Source organism: Engraulis encrasicolus, chromosome 4 (assembly GCF_034702125.1).
Source record: "Engraulis encrasicolus isolate BLACKSEA-1 chromosome 4, IST_EnEncr_1.0, whole genome shotgun sequence".
In the NCBI taxonomy this organism is placed as follows: Eukaryota; Metazoa; Chordata; class Actinopteri; order Clupeiformes; family Engraulidae; genus Engraulis; species Engraulis encrasicolus.
The window spans coordinates 41,827,508-41,845,007 of record NC_085860.1 but is presented as its reverse complement, the minus strand read 5'-3'; the positions used below and the strand labels follow the sequence as shown (position 1 = coordinate 41,845,007).

Sequence of the window (17,500 nt, the reverse complement as noted above, 5' to 3'; positions counted from 1 at the left end):
CTATGGCCTTTCTCAGCATCGATTTTAAGGTCTTGTTGAATCGCTCGACTAGGCCGTCTGTCTGAGGATGGTAGACGGACGTTCTCAGCTGTTTTATCCTCAGCAAAGAGCAGAGGTCTTTCATTACTCTGGACATGAACGGACTCCCTTGGTCCGTCAATATCTCCTTGGGTATGCCCAGACTGGTGGAGAGGAGGAAAAGCTCTTTGGCAATCTGTTTGGATGTGGCCTTCCTCAACGGGATGGCCTCGGGGTATCGGGTGGCATAATCCACGATGACCAGGATGTACTGGTGTCCTCTAGAGCTTTTTGGCAAGGGGCCAACTATGTCCAGCCCTATTCTCTCAAACGGAGTCTCTATGATGGGCAGGGGGATGAGTGGGTTCCTGTATGAGGGCTTAGGCGCCTTCTGCTGGCACTCAGGGCAACTTCTGCAATAATTTTCAACCTCTTTGTGCACTCCTGGCCAATAGAAGCGTTGTATGATTCTTTCTTTTGTCTTGTCCATTCCTAGGTGGGCCCCTAGGGGGTGTGTGTGTGCTAAATTTAGCACAGTGTCTCGATATGGCTGTGGTACAAGGAGCTGCTCAATTACTGCATCATTCTCTTTGCCCACTTGGTATAATAAGCCTCGACTTATTGCAAAATGGGGGTAAGTAGGGCTTGCTCTACCTCCTAGGACTACTCCCTCTAACACCTGTACATTCTTCAAGGCATTTGCAAGAGTGGGGTCATGTAACTGTGCAACGCCATACTCGCCTGTGAGAGGGGGCAGCTCGCAGGCATCCTCCTCGCTGGAACTTGAAGCGTTTCCTGAAGCCACGTTCTCCTCTGCACTGTCGGGGGTGGTCGCTGAATCATCCTGATTGTCCAGCACTCCTACAAGAGCAGGGGCAGGGTTGAGTGGCTCTGAGGTTTGCACTCGATGACTTTTACCTTTCGATTTCCGGAGGGCCCTGGTCTGACGCTCCTGCGTCTCTCTCCACAGTGAGTGGAAGGCGGGGCAGTCCCTTCCGATCAGGACCGCAACAGGAAGGGAATCAACCACTCCAGCCATGGTGTGAATGGTTCCCCGGGTAGTGGTCATGGTGAGCTTGGTGATGGGATAGTCTTTGGTGTCCCCATGGACACAGGAGATGGGGAGGGCGCTACTGGTGGTCAAGCATGATGGAGGCACCAGGTCTTTCCGCACCAGGGTGACCCGACTCCCTGAATCAAGCAAGGCTTCCACATCATGATTATTCACGGTCACTGGGCAGGTGGGAGGCCGGTCTGTTGTAACGTCTGTGACGCCCACAAGCGCTGCATATAGGTGGGTGGAGGGTGCGCTGGAGGACCCTGCAGTGGGCATTGGCTCATCACTTGGTTTCCCACACTGCCAGGATATATGTCCCATCTCTCCACACCGGTAGCATTGTCTTGGGTCGCTCTCTTGGGATGACTTCCTAAGACCCGGCTGGCTTCTGGACCCTGCTTGAGCCTGACTATTTCCGGCACTGCCCAGATATGAGGTCTTCAGGTTCTTCTGGGGTCCTCCCATGCTCAGTAGTGGTGTTACGCTCCTGGGCTCCTTCTTGATGGCACGGAGCATCTCCACCGTGGCCTGGTGTTTCTCAACCGCTTCGACAGTGGCGTCGGCTGTGGTCAGCCCCTGCTGACTGATGAACCTCTTGGCATCTTGTGGTAGTGCCCGTAGGTAGTGGTCTACTACGATGGTCTCCACTATAGCTGCTGCCGTATTCTTCTCCGGCTCCAGCCACTTCCTTGCAATGCGTGCGAGTTCGTGCATTTGTGCACGGGGAGCTCTGTCATGTTGAAAGGTCCAGCTATGGAAGCGCTGGGACATGCCAAACTTTGTGATCCCATTTCTGCTGAGGATCTCAGTCCTTAGTGTATCATAGTCGGATACTTTGTCAGGCGGTAGGTCCTGGACAGCATTTAACGATTCTCCTGTCAGGAAGGGTGCTAACAGCCCAACCCACTGGGCCTTGGGCCAGGCTTCTCTAGTGGCAGTGGCCTCAAACGCATGTAAATACGCCTCAATGTCATCTGTGGCCCCCAACTTTGATAAAAAGTCACCAGCCTTTATTGGGCGAGCATTGCGAGTGGCCATCTGTTTCTGCAGCTGCAATTCTTCAGTCTTCAGCTTGTTGGCCCTCCTTTGCTCTTCTAAAAGAGCAGCACTGGTTTGAATCTGGACCTGCTGGCTTTCGACCAGGGCTTTAAGTATTGCCTCCATGTTGGCTACAGGGGCTACTGTCAATTTGGAGAACTTGGCTATTAAATTTTCAGTGTCCTTGTCGTTCATGCACTGTCAGTTTGAACTGCCCGCGTCCTCCACCATATGTGATATAACGAGAGGCTACACGGCTCTCAGCGGTACAGTTCAAACAGTGCAAGGACACAAGTTTCAAATTAAAGGTTTTTTAATGATGTTCAAAGGGGGTTAACAGAAAATGTCTTTTAAGTTCAAAAGTCAAAACAAGGATTTTTCTTCTCAAGGCTCAAAATAAACAATGTCTCTGTTTCCTTAGAAAGGTGAAATCAAAAGTTCCTCTTTTCAATAAATCTTCTTCAAACAAAACGATTCTTCTTTTCAGTCTTTATCACAGTGCTCACCGACTCAGTGTTTTCTCCACAGGGTAGCCGCCACAGAGGTAAGTAGCCCAGGTAAGTATTTCATTAAGAGTTTCCTTTTTAGCAGTTCTTCCACAGAAGTCCATCCTGCTCAGAAAAGAGAGCACAACCTTCTCATTTGCTCTTCCAACTCCTTCTCCCCTTGTCTGTGTGTCGAGAGTGTTTTCACAGAACCTGCAGTTAATCAGGTCCTTCTCAGCTCCAGCTGAGTGCTGCAATCAGTGACTGCAGCTGTGCTGCAACATACAGTTGAGGTGCAATCTCACATGCCACCACCAGATGGAGCCAGGGCCAGTGGTGGTTGGAGCCACCGCATTGGGATGTAGCGTCCCTCTAGGATGCGGCCTCTCGTGATATCACACACACACACACACACACACACACACAGGCACCTTTCTGTCCACCACATCGTTACAGTAAAGACAGAGAGATGGCAGCACATCCAACTTGACAACATCTCCTCCACTATTGGCCCATCATGCCGATGTCAACATTTTCTGAAGCAGATCATCACAAAACAGGTTTCCAGAGCTCACATTCCAATGAGCCAATCACCGGTCTCCTTAGCTCATATTCCAATGAACCGTCCATTTTATAGCCAATTACTTGCACTATTCATGAATCCCACTGACGTCACTGTTGAATAGAACGTCGCCATGATAGAGACCGAAGCGAAATTTCTTAATTCTTCATCTTCCACTTCTTTATGACTGTGCACTTTATCTCTGACATTATGCTGCCAACGCACGCTCCCACAGCTCATTAATGGCTATAGGCTCCTCTCCTCCCCTTTCCTTTCCTCTACTTCTCCTGGAAGCTGCTGCCTTTTCTGTGGGGAATTTCAGGACAGGGAGTCAGGCAGTATCCTGCCATCAATAATGTATAGAGCAGAGCAGCATACTCAGGGTAGGGGCCTTATGAATACGCTAAGAAGCGTGCCGTGCAGGAAGGCGGCTGAGAATATGCTAAGGAAAGAGTTTCTCTAAAACAAGGCAAGAGAGTGTTCCCTATACCAGGAAAGGTGTTCGATGACTTGCACTGTAGAGTAAGCAGAGGTGACGTCCCAGATATTTATGGGGACACTCCTGGATGACAGAGGGCTCTGTGCCTGTTACAGTCGAAGACAACCCAGGTTTAATGGTGTTTTGCCATAGAAATAGTGCAGCTGACAGCTTTGGCCTGGGCAGGGACGAATTCATACGAAAGTTCTGACCACCCAATGCATACAATGTAATGAGGACCCAATTTTAACCCCACCCCCCACCCTCCTCTCCCTGGTCCCGGGACGACTGACCCCTTCGTACCCACCCCCGCCTGTCGCCTTCCCTGCATAGAAATATGAATGTCCTACCATCCCCCGTGGGCATATCCCAATCCATGGAAGTGTCCCTTATTTTCGTCTCTGTGGTCAGGCTCTGCATACTCAGCCGAGCTAACTAGTACTATGGCCCTTGCCTACAGTGCAAAGGCTGCTAGCAAGAATGTGGATCCACCGTGTGACACTGATTAGTATTCATCATGCCAACATCAGGTTTAGTTGAGAGCTGCTGGAAGAGACTGTGCCAGAGGTTGAGATGGTGTCCCCTTAACAACGAACCAGATATATAAATAGCAGAGTTCTCTCTTGCACTATCTCTCTATCGTTCTCTTTCCATTTTCCTCCTCTCTCCTTCTCTCTCCTTCTCCTCCTTCATTTTTTCTCTTTCCCTCTGAACTTCAGGGGGAGGCTGTTGGCGTTGACAGAGTGTTGGATACGATACGAGTCTTTGCAGTGTGTGGAAGCTAACGCATCCCTCTGCGGTGTATGGAAGTTAAATTAGCATCTCCAGCTAATGATGCCAGTACTTCGCTCGCTAGTTTCTCTCTTGGTACTCTTCGTTAATGCCACCCCCCCCCCCCATCCCCCATCCCCCACCCCCCACCACCACCTCCACCCAAAGAAAAAGTGTTCCAAGAGAAGCCCGGTTGCCAGAGCGATGGCGATAATGAGCATGGCCACAGTCACAGCTCTTCTTTGTCCACATGCTATGTTAGTTTCCTTTCATTTTTCTAAAGATGTTTGGTGTATTCGTGTTTCCACATGTCTGATAATAAGGGATTCTGATCTTGCTAATGGTGAGAAACACACACGCACTCGCGCACACATAGGTACACACACACACACACACACACACACACACACACACACACACACACACACACACACACACACACACACACACACACAGACACACACAGAGACACACACACGCATGCACGCAAAAAGGCATGCACATACACACACACACACACACACACACACACACACACACACACACACACACACAGATGCCGCTACCACCACTGCCTCACACACATATGCACACGCACACTCACACGCGCACAAAGACATACGCACGCACGCACGCATACACACCCATGCGGACGCCTCCCCTGCTCTTATCTCTCAGCTGTCTTCATATCTGCGCTTGATCTGCCGCCAGTGCCGGGCTAAGAGAAGTTATCTCTCTCATTATCGCACACTCACACAGCATGTTTAGACTGCCGTCGATCAGCTCTGAGCCAGAGATGGACTTCTAGCTGATTCGGATAAAGGGAAGCAGGTCTGTGGAGGTCGAATACTGCAGGGTATGGATTCATTGAAGTAGTTGTTGTAGTGAGAGGTTTGGGGGGAAGGGTGGGGATCTGTCACCTGTGCATCAAACTCAGCCATGCTTAATAGAAGATAGAGGTGTTTGTGTGTGTTGGGGGGTGGGTGGATGTGTGTGTGGGTGGGTGGTTGGGTGAAGGGGGTGCGTCAACTACTCAGTCATGGGTAATAGAGGATGGAGGTCTGTGTGTGTATGGGGGGGGGAGGGAGAGAGAGAGAGAGAGAGAGAGAGAGAGAGAGAGAGAGAGAGAGAGAGAGAGCACAAGTGTGAAGCCTCAAAGATCTGTCATCCTATCAAAGCTCTTTTCCAGAATATTTGGATCTTGTACTCCTTGCTTGTCTCTTGGATCCAAATGACAGAAATCAAATGTGTGTGTGTGACTGTGAAGAGGTGCGTCAACCCAGTGGGTAAATGAGGGGGTAGAGCTGTTGCAGCACGCTTGTCTTCTCTTGTTCATTAAACCCACAACACTGCTGCTGAAAAAAAGGATATCTTTTTTTCCATCTCTCCCTTCCCCCTAACCTCCACGTAGTATTCTCTCTCTCTGTCTCTGAGATTTTTTTTCTTTCTCTCTCTCTCTCTCTTTCTCTCTCTCTCTCTCTCTCTCTCTCTCTCTCTCTCTCTCTCTCTCTCTCTCTCTCTCTCTCTCTCTCTCTCTCTCTCTCTCTCTCTCTCTTTCTTTCTCTCTCTGCCTCCTTTCCCTTCCCCATCTCCATGTCTTTCTTGCCTCTGCTTGTGTAATGGTCTGTAAGCTCATGTAAATCGCTTCAAACAGGTACAGGTTGCCATGATTTTCCCTCATATTATTGAAGTGGTTTGATAACACCAGATTCATTACATTACATTACGCTTAACTGACGCTTTTATCCAAAGTGACTTACAAGCTACAAGCTGAGATTCCATGGTATCTATGTTTTTGCATAACTCATTTCTCTCCCTGACAACCGCAAATTTGTAGCAACTAAACTGTATTCAACCCTATTAATTTAATAGTGGTTCATTAATGGGTTATACATGTAGTGCATCTATCATGAATGAATGCAAAGTACATGGGATCTCTGAACCAGTTATCTTTAAGTCATATTTGTATCAACCAATGGCTCTTCGTACTTATTAACCCATTGCTGAATGATTGACACATCCATGCCTTTAACTTTCCGCTAAGAATGTAACAACAAAGTTCAGCAGTCAGTCATTTTTGCCTGAAATTCTTGAAGATAGCAGCAGTAGTTTTTGAAGTGGTAATTCCCACTGAACTGATGGCTGTTCCCTTCCGTCTTGTCTTGTGAGAGTGATATTATGCTGCAATATGCTGCAGGTTAATTGCTCAAAGCAGAGAGGCGTCTGGATGCAGTCAGCAGCAGACAGCAAGGCACATCTACCGACCCCCCTCCCACTCAACACTGCCTACAGCCTACAGCCTTCCGCCTACTGTCTTCACACTTACTGCATGCAAGCGAGCGTGCATGCAAGCGAGCGTGCACGGAAGCATGTTAGCACGCACACACGCAAGGATGCCTGCACTCACACACACACACAGACAAACACACACACACACACACGCGAGCGCACACACACACACACACACACACACACACACACACACACACACACACACACACACACACACACACACACAGGACATGGATACATACAGTTTGTGGGTATGGGCCCTTTTGATGATGCAGGTGGCCCATTCACGGTGCGGAATCGGATGCTGCAAGGAGGCCAACGTGAGGCTCCATCTCTGCCTGTGAAGATGCCTGCAAGACACATTCAGTAGCCTGTGCCATTGAGTATGCAGAGATACTCACTCAGCCATCTCTCTCAATGAGGACTGATGCGCTGTGAGTCATCTGATCTGAATGGCAGGGTGCACTGTATGATGATGTGCTGTATGGCATTTGAATGGCGCAATTGCTCCGAGTGTGGTTGCCACTCTCCTTCCCTCTCTCTTTCTCTCTTGATTTCATCACTTCATCAGTCTTTGTGGTGTGAAGAGGACGATGATGACTGTGACCTTTGATTCCTCTCCTCTCCTGTCCTCTCCTGTCCTCTCCTGTCCTCTCCTCTCCTCTCCTCTCCTCTCCTCTCCTCTCCTGTCCTCTCCTGTCCTCTCCTGTCCTCTCCTCTCCTGTCCTCTATTCTCCTCTTCTCTCCTCTCTATTCCTCTCCTCTCCTCTCCTCTTCTCTCTTCTCCTCCACTCTCCTCTCCTCCCCTCTCCTCTCCTCTCCTCTCATCTCTCCTCGCCTCGCCTCACCTCGTCTCTCCTTGCCTCTCCTCTCCTCTCCTCTCCTCTCCTCTCCTCTCCTCTCCTACACTCACTGCCGTCTCCAGACGCTCTCGTTGACTGTCTGAATATCAGTCAGTTTGTCTGTATATTCGCTCTTGCTGGCTGTCTGAATTGGCCGCCACAGCGGGCAGCTTGTTGCCGCATCGTGCCGGTGCGGGGCGAACAATGGCCTGATCAGTGGCACCACTTCCTCCTCTTTTGTCATGCAGATTTCTTTACAAATCTCACAGCGGAGCCGAAGCGGCCTGATTAAAATGTCTTGGAAGTGAAGTGAGAGTGCCGTGCTGCGTTGGCAGGAGGCTGCTGTTGTTTTTGTGTTGTTCTGTCTTGAGCATTTTTCTCTCTCTCTCTTGCCCCCCTCTCTCACTGACTTTTTAGTTCTCGAGAAGACTTAAAGACTCAATACCTGAAGTGTTTGTGTGGTGGAGTGTGTGTGTGTGTGTGTGTGTTAACCTGTTAGCAACTTGGGTAGTTGCCAATGGGAAATTGCATCGCAAACAACAAAGTAGCTTACATAGTTAGCAACTATGGTTTCGAGAAACGCAACCCAGTTTTGTCATAACCCTCTTGTCCTTTGGTCATCACATCCCTCTTGTCTTCCCAACGTACTGAGGAAAACCTCACTCTCCTCCCTATAGGCCCTCTCAAATCACAGAGTATTGAATGAGCACCGGTCGATGCCATTGGCTGACTGAGCACGGGTCGATGTGATTGGTTGACTGCCTTCCGCGGCTGCAGTTCTGTTCCGTCCTATTGGGCCGTCACTCAGCGCTGTATTTCAACACTGTAGTCTCCCATTAAGAGAACGGCTCATTGGCGGGCCGAGACGGATGGTTCCAATTAAAACATCAGCTCTCTCAGCGCTGCCTTCTGTTTACACTCTTATATCCAGATGTTCAGCACTCACCATCAGGTCTATAGGCAGCGGTAAAGTACCAGACACACTCCACTAACTCTCTGCCGGACACATTTCACAATAGCAGCACAATCACCTACTGCTAGTGATCCATCCATCCATCTTTCTCTGTCTCTCTGTCTCTGTCTCTGTCTCTGTCTCTCTCTCTCTCAAATTCAAATTCAAATTCAAATATGCTTTATTGGCATGCCTATTGGTAACAGTGTTGCCAAAGCGTACAGATAACATAAAAGAACATTACGGTCAATTAGGAACATTAAGCATACATGTGTTAAAAATATCACACACACACACACACACACACACACACACACACACACACACACACACACACACACACACACACACACACACACACACACACACACACACACACACACACACACACATACATACATTTGCATTAAGTCTCTCTCTCTCTCTCTCTCTCTCTCTCTCTCTCTCTCTCTCTCTCTCTCTCTCTCTTTCTTTCTATCAGCCATGCATACCTCTGTCAGCTTCAGGCCTTCTTGCGCTGTGTGCGCGTGCATGCATGCCAGTATTAGTAAGATGAGTGCACTATGTATTTCCCAGTCTCAGCAGTTTGTGAGTGTATTCCCCAGTCTATCTCACTTACATAGAGCCACTGCCTTGTGCCTTGTTATTCAAACATACAGTGGTCACAAATTATAAGTTTTGGTCGGAGATTGGAGATGAGATTGGGTCTTACCATTGGGAGAGGGGGATTGTATACGTGACAATGGACAGTTGCCCCATGCCCAGGGAGAGAGGGGGCCCAGAATTGGGTCTTCATTTTATTGTATCTATTGGGCTGGCGGGCCCTTACAGATGACTTTGTCCTGGGCCCGGTCAAAGCTGTCAGCGGCCCTGTCTGGGTGAATAACAGCATTAGGGGCCTGACTGCTGTTTTTCCACCTCTCCTAATGCGGTTGTGATTGAATCTATATCTTTTCTATCTCGTGCCCCAGCCACGGCAGGGATTCTGGGAAGCTTTGTCTTACAGGGTCAGACACATGGCCCGGCCAGGGCAGCCGAGTGTGTGTGTGTGTGTGTGTGTGTGTGTGTGTGTGTGTGTGTGTGTGTGTGTGTGTATGTGCGTGTGCGTGTGCATGTGTGTGTGTACATGTACTGAATGTGTGTGTGTGTGTGTGTGTGTGTGTGTGCGTGTGTGAAGAGGGGGGTGAAGACCTCGGTCATGAGGTGTTCACTCAAACACACAAACACAAACACACACACAGCTGCACACACACACACACACACACACACACACACACACACACACACACACACACACACACACACACACACACACACACACACACACACACACACACACACACACACACACACACACACACAGACACACAGACTCTTTCTTTTAAAAAACGAGTAATCGTGGGCAGCGGTGGAGCATTTTAATAAAGATGAACTCTTTCTCTGGCCCTTTTGCTGGTGTGTAATTGAATCATTTCATTTGGCCCTGTGAGTTGGAGAAAGGAGAGCCGGACTCTGCTGAGCAGGGTTTCTGATGCTAATGGGACTAATGCATCTCATAATGTATTCACTTCAGCAATGAAAAATGAAAATTAAGTCCGCACACCAAGCTCCCGTTTCTGTTATTTTAATGTGACGTTTCAATCAGACATCGTCTGATGAAGAGCAGGATGCCCAAAACGTCACATTAAAATAACAGAAACGGGAGCTTGGTGTGCGGACTTAATTTTCATTTTTCATGTGACTTTGCTAGTCACCTGAAACTTTTTTGAGACGGATGTGTGTGTTTTTTTCTTTGTTACATTTCCCTTCAGCATTGCCCAACCTTTTCAGGACACAAGCACACAGTCTACCTACATCATGAGGTAGCTACAGTATATCATCATGTAGGAATAAAGTGTGAAACAGCCATGTAATATCACATGATAGTAAGTGCTTACACTATGAATTTACTTTTAATTTTACTTTTTACACCTGTGCCCTGTTGCCATTCACACAGCAGCACTCAATCCCTGCCCAACCCTCTGCCATTCACATACGAGGACGCCGTATGTCCATCCTTTGCCCAAACTGCTGAGGACACAAGTTCTGTATGGCAGAGTAAGCTCAGACCATCTCCCACCCTCCACGGAGACAGATTCCTCTTTCGCCAGACTGTTTGACGGAGTCAACAGTCGGCTTTTGCCCAGGCTACTCCAGCACCACCCCAAATCTGACAACAGCCCTCTGCCAGAGAGAGTAGAGCAGGCGTCACCAACGTGGTGCCCGCGGGCGCCAGGTAGCCCTCCAGGAGCTTCTCAGGTGCCACCAAGGATATTAATAAACAGTCAAGACTACAAGATTTTAGTCACAGTTAATGCTTTTCTTAATTTAAATATGAGATTGTTTCTTTATAGCCAATAAAGAATATTTCCTTATAATTTATAAGCAAATTACCATTTGATCTAGTGTGATTTGAGAATGATGTCAGGACATCAGTAGAGGATTTTGAACAAAAGTAGCCCTCGGGTAGCTCTCAGTAGCCCTCGTGTAGCCCTTGGTAGGCCTTGGTATCCCTCAGACCCAGAAAGGTTGGGGACCCCTGGAGTAGAGAGAGAGAGGTTCCATTGGCCCATTGTTTCCTGGTTCTATTATGCCCCCCCTTAGGCAGACCTAGGCAGACCTAAGGACTGTTCTATTCATTGTAGGAGCATTATGACACGGCCCTTTAAACAGACCGGAACCTGGTCGCGTTAGGTGCCCATAGAAACCTATTATGTTGGCATATCTCTATATACTTAAAGAATCTCTGCCTCTGCTATTTACAACACTCCATCCCTACCCAAGCTGCTGAGGACATAAGCTTTCCAGCACCAAACACCAACCCTGTGCAATTCATATAGAAGCTCTCTAGCAACACTACCCACCCTGCTATCGACACAGGCACTGCCCGCACTGTCCTGGATGCCAACCCATCTCCCACAGTAGCACTCCACTAAGCCTGTGCCATTCACACAGACCTCCAGCCTTCTGCCATTCATGTAAAGCACTCTATCCCTGCACCAGACACCAACCCTGTTCACACAGCAGCTCTTCATACGTGCCTTGGACAGCAACCCTGCAGCTCTCTCAATGAACACCAGCCAAATGGCCAAATGCTGGTGAAAACTCTGTTTGGCTGGTAGAAAATATACTTACTAGCCACTTTGACCCGTTAGTGAGTGTGTGTTCGGCTAGTAAGGCAAGGCAAGGCAGTTTATTTGTATAGCCCATTTCATACAACAAGGCAACTCAATGTGCTTCACAAGTCATAAAGATGGTCTTTGCAAATAAAAAGTTACAGAAGTAATAATAATAATAATAATAATAATAATAATAATAATAATAATAATAGCAAAGTAGGTTAGAACAATAAATGTTAAAAAAAATTGTGAAGAAAAATAAAGAGCATAAAATCACAGTTGATACAAAAAAGGAAACAGTAGCAGTAAAAACATAATAAAAAATAAGAACACATGCTAATTAAAAGCATCTCTGAATAATTTGTTTTTTAGCATGGTTTTAAAAGTGCTAACTGTGGAGGCAGTTTAACAGTAAGATTAACATCTACTATCCATGTTAATGTTATTAATGTAGAGCCATGCAACCCTGTATCATTTACCCACTAGCAGCCCTCTGCCATTCACCAGCTCCCCATCTCTGCCCAGGGCACCAACCCTGAAGCATTCAGACACAAGAGCTTCAGCCCAGCCTGCCTAGGCTTCCGTTCCTCCTTTCACAACCCTGCCCTCTGTAACTGAGGTGTTCCTGCGCAGTCCATCCAGAGATTCTTTAAGTATATAGAGATATGCCAATGTAATAGGTTGCTATGGGCACCTAACATGACCAGGCTCCGGTCTGCCTAAAGAGGCGTGTCATAATACTCCTAGCATTGAATAGAACAGTCCTTAGGTCTGCCTAGGTCTGCCTAAAGGGGGATTTCCCCCCCTCCCCCTTGCAATAATAGAACCCGGAAACAATGGGCCAATGGAACCTCTCTCTCTCTACTCTCTCTGGTCCATCACTCAGGGCCCGAACCCACCACCCCCTAGTCAATGCTCCAGTTGGGGCATGGGAGGCACAGCATGAGCTAAAGGACCAGTCCGATAGCTCAGTGCTACCGATAGGCTACTGTATGAGGCTTTGGGAGGGAGGTTTACTAATGTTCCACGCCACTCTAGTTGGCCTCCATTATACCTCCATCCTGTCTTGCACACCAACCCTGCACCGTTCATACAGGACGGAGCAGTGAGCGAGATGAAGATGGAAACGCATAGCCCAAACTGTATTCCATATGTCAATGGTCGTTTAGTCTATGCGGCATGTTTAAATTGTTAGTCAGTAAAGCTAATTTACAATATGTATCTCGCACAAGCTGTGCTTTCTCGCTGCTCTGCAGCACTTGCACTCCTCCATAAAATGTCTGTTTATCCACGTAGGAAAAAATTATGTTTGTGAGAGCCCACGCTGAGACGCTAACAACCGAGCCCACGCTAACACGCTAACAGCCAAGGCGCCAGCACAGGTGCCGCTGAGCATGAAAAGCTGTTGCTAGCGGCGACCACCAGCGCAGGTGTGAAGCCCTGCTGTCTGAAAGCTTATGCTGCATATCTGCCGACTCGCGGAAGCTATTTTGAGGCGTAAACATTTCAAGTCCTAGACTCTACCGCGGAGAGCAGGCCTGAGCCAATTAGCTGTATCCTAGCAACCATGCTCAAAATGATCCTCAGCATCTCAGCATTTGGCAATAGACAAAGCTGAGGACACACAAACACACACACACACACACACACACACACACACACACACACACACACACACACACACACACACACACACACACACACACACGCACACACACACACACATACACATAGGCACACAGGCACACAGCTGAGCACGCTGTGGGGACACTGAAGCAGAACACAGTTTTGAGATGTGACTGCAATATAGAACTACGGCAAAGATGCATTGGCTGATTAATAATGCAATCATGACTTTAAAAATGAATTAAACAATAGTTTCTTTGTGCATGGCACAGTACTCCTATGGGAAAGATATTCTTTAATTGTTTGGCAACCGTGCATGCGGAATACCTGATAAACATCCACAGCCTACACAATATGTAATTGGGTTCTGTACAGTGTCTGCACTAAATCCATAAGGGGGAAACGCCTTGTGGGGAGATCTGTTTGTTAATCAGCTTTCAGTGTCACAGCTCTGCATTCTTTGAGGCGTTCTCTGTGAAATTAGGCACAGACCCTGATGAGAACTGGATAGGTAAAATTGCACAACTCGAAACAGTGTTGCATGCTGGAGGAGAGGTGAGAAGGGGGAGATAAGGAGGGAGGAAGAGGGAGAGGGATTGCACTGACAGCAGGTTTGAAGCCAGTCCTGTTCAAAATCCCCCCACAGCCAAAGCTAGCGCGCTACTTTGCCATTCATTTGAATGGAACACCGCCGGCCACTGCCGCCCCAAATTTCATTTTTCCAAATGCCGCCTCACTACCGCCGTTTGGTGTGGAAGGGCACATTTGTTTCCATTTCGCCAACGCAGGTAAATGTCGCTTCCATCCCGCGACGCTTCAACACCATGGTGTGAAGTCAGCCTTATAGCCTACTGCAGTGGTTCTTAACATTTTTTTCTTAACGCACCCCTTACATGTGCCCAATACAAGCCGTGCACCCCTAACCGATACTTCTACACGGGTATACGCATTAAAAATTGAGTGATTAATTACAATGATTCTTGTTTCACACATTAATCAATATCAAATCAGACTTTACATGAGGACCAAAACATGTTTTAAATTGGTTTTGATTTGGCCTAATTGTAATGTTCACTTGCAGAATTTTAGTCACAACCTCAACACAAAAAAAAAGTTGCGCACCCCCTGAAATCTCTGGCGCAGCCCCAGGGGGTGCCCGCACCCCAGGTTAAGAACCACTGACCTACTGCAGCTTCCACAGCCCTTGCAGGCTTGAACAAACTCTTGAAGCCATTGAAGCATCAAATTCGTGAAGCATCAGAGGAGCCATATTGCGAGCGGACTTCATAGAGCTACAACTGCTGTACGTCTGGCCTCTGGGCACACACGCGTGCTCACCAAGATCTGCCAGGCCCATGACCTGTATGAATGACAGTCTCAGCATTAAGCCATAGCCAAAGTGTTGAAGACTGAGAATAAAGTTTCAGCCATCGGGCCCAATGACACTTCATGAAAATAAACCCCAAGAGATTGCATTTGCCTCCTGTTCTCGAACCACATCAGAAAAAAAAGTCTCTCTCGGTTATTTAGTTGACCAATTTGCTTTCTCACCCAAACCCAGAGCTGCGTAGAGCCAGACGCCAGTGGGCCAGTGTCTGAACACTGTAATGGGGCAGGGGGACCCAGGGGTGCCGTCAACCATCTGGTCCAATCGCACTGCTCTGTTCTGCTCTCGCTTTGTGCGGTACCAGCCCACTTAGCCCTGTAGGCAAACTATAAAACATCTCTCTTTCTTTCTCTCTCTCTTTCTCTCTTTATCTCTGTCTCTCTCTCTCTCTGTCTCTCTCTGTCTCTCTCTCTCTCTGAAGGCATACCATATAAAGCCTCTCCCATGTCTACCCATAACTTCCTGCTCTGCCATTGTCACGACAAAAGGTGCAGAGTTGTACAACATGGCGCTGCTCCAGGATAGTTCAATAATGCATCAGACTTCAGCTCAGAGCTCACGGATGATGTCTGTCTGCCCTGACACGCTCTCTTTCTCTCTCTCTCTCTCTCTCTCTCTCTCTCTCTCTCTCTCTCTCTCTCTCTCTCTCTCTCTCTCTCTCTCTCTCTCTCTCTCTCTCTCTCTCTTTCTCTCTCTCCACCACTTGTTCGTCCATTCCATATTCTGCCAAAGCTGCAGAGAATATGCGTAGCTTGTCCTTTCCCAAATGTAGTCCATTGTCCCCATCCCACCTTCAGAGAACAGACCAAGACCCCACCCCTCTGCCTTCCTTTCTCCTTTTCTCTTTCCATCACACACACAAACACACAGACACACACACACACACACACACACACACACACACACACACACACACACACACACACACACACACACACACACACACACACACACACACACACACACACACACACAGACACACACACAGACACACACACACACACACACACACACACACACACACACACACACACACACACACACACACACACACACACACACACACACACACCTTTCCCTCCATTACTGATGTATAGTCTAGAATAGTACTAAACAAGAACTATCTGCACTGCTGAGGGCACAGGGGGCTTTGTAGTCATGTCTGTTCATTAGTCTGACCAGATTCCCTGTTCTCCCCCCCCCCCCATGGTAACTCTGATAATCTGTACGATCCAGAGTTGCCATTAGGCCTTATCTTTGTAGGCCATTCTTTGGTCTCAGGTCTTTTTCACCTATTGTTTTTGCATCAACACAAAGCATAGATTAGGCAGTGCAAGCCAATTACTTTTTTGTTGTTTGTCCTATTGGAGAGAGGGGGAGAGGGAGAAAGAGAGAGAGGGGGAGAGGGAGGGAGGAAAGGAAAGAGAGAGTAGTTTCCCATCGAGAATGTAGTCAACGCAATTGGCAGATGCTTATTCAATGCATACACTGTAATGGGAACCTAATTTTGAGCAAGAATGGACCCCCACACTACATGAACCTGGCCCCCGCATAACTGACCCCTTTCTCCCCGACTGTCGGCGTCCATGGCTACGTGACGAAGGTTCCATTCCCAAAGTGCATCACTGCGCAGTTGAGCCCACTCTGAGTTCTGTGACGTGCATATTTCTTTTTAAAAAACTAAACTTCCTCTTTTGCAGTGCACTCTCTTATTTTTGAACCATCAAGTCTTATGTAAAAGCCTGCAGCAGAAGAGCTGAGATCTGTTCTAGTATTCCACCCTGAGCCATCAGAAGACACCACTTCCCTCTGAAAGATACCCCCTCCCCCAAACTCTCTCTCTCTCTCTCTCTCTTCTCTCTCTCTCTCTCTCTCTCTCTCTCACACACACACACACACACACACACACACACACACACACACACACACACACACACACACACACACACACACACACACACACACACACACCAACACGTACACACACAGGCAAAACACATACACACACACACGCACACACACACACACACACACACACAGGCACGCACACACGTACACACACACACACAAAAACACACACACACACACACACACACACACACACACACACACACACACACACACACACACACACACACACACACACACACACACACACACACACACACACACCTATGCTTACGGTATGGTGTGAAGAGAACACCTCTCTCGTCTCCTCACCTCTTTTGCTCTGACAGCTACCATTTACCTCCTGCCTTAAGAGGCAGGAAATGCCACTGGATCAATTTGCTCTCAACTCTGATTTATCTAAAAGCGACCAGAGACCTTTGCGGCGCTCACCTTTGCTCCCCCTCCCTTTCATCTTTCATCCTCGCCACGCCGTGACTTTTGGCTGCTCTGGATACTGTGCAATAAGGAGTGTAACCCGGCAGTCTGTGTGTGTAGTGTGTGTGTAGTGTGTACTGTGTGTGGTGTGTGTGCGTCCGAGCGTGTGTGCGTGCGTGTGAGTCTGTGTGCGTGTGCGTGTGCGTGTGCGTGTGAGTGTGTTTGTGTGTGTGTGTGTGTGTGTGAGAGAGAGAGAGAGAGAGAGAGAGAGAGAGAGAGAGAGAGAGAGAGAGAGAGAGAGAGAGAGAGAGTGCGTGCGTGTGTGTTCTCATGTGTGTGTGACAAAGAGAGAGAGGCGTGCATAGCTAATGCAGCCCATCACACACACATACACACAAACACACACACACACACACACACACACACACACACACACACACACACACACACACACACACACACACACACACACACACACACACACACACACACACACACACACACACACA

At 48.1% G+C, this 17,500-nt stretch overlaps 2 protein-coding genes across 2 annotated transcripts in view; one reads left to right on the top strand and one right to left on the bottom strand.

Moving 5' to 3' along the window:
- The window catches only part of LOC134447799 (uncharacterized), a 5,672-nt gene extending 2,686 nt beyond the window's left edge, over positions 1-2,986 (bottom strand). The window contains exon 1 of the mRNA XM_063197454.1: positions 1-2,986. This exon is cut by the window's left edge and continues 1,123 nt beyond it. Coding sequence (XP_063053524.1) covers positions 1-2,308 — 2,308 coding nt within the window. The 5' untranslated portion in view covers positions 2,309-2,986.
- necab2 (N-terminal EF-hand calcium binding protein 2) overlaps positions 1-17,500 on the top strand; it is a 179,739-nt gene that overhangs the window by 102,507 nt on the left and 59,732 nt on the right. The gene's annotated exons all lie outside the window — the stretch shown is intronic.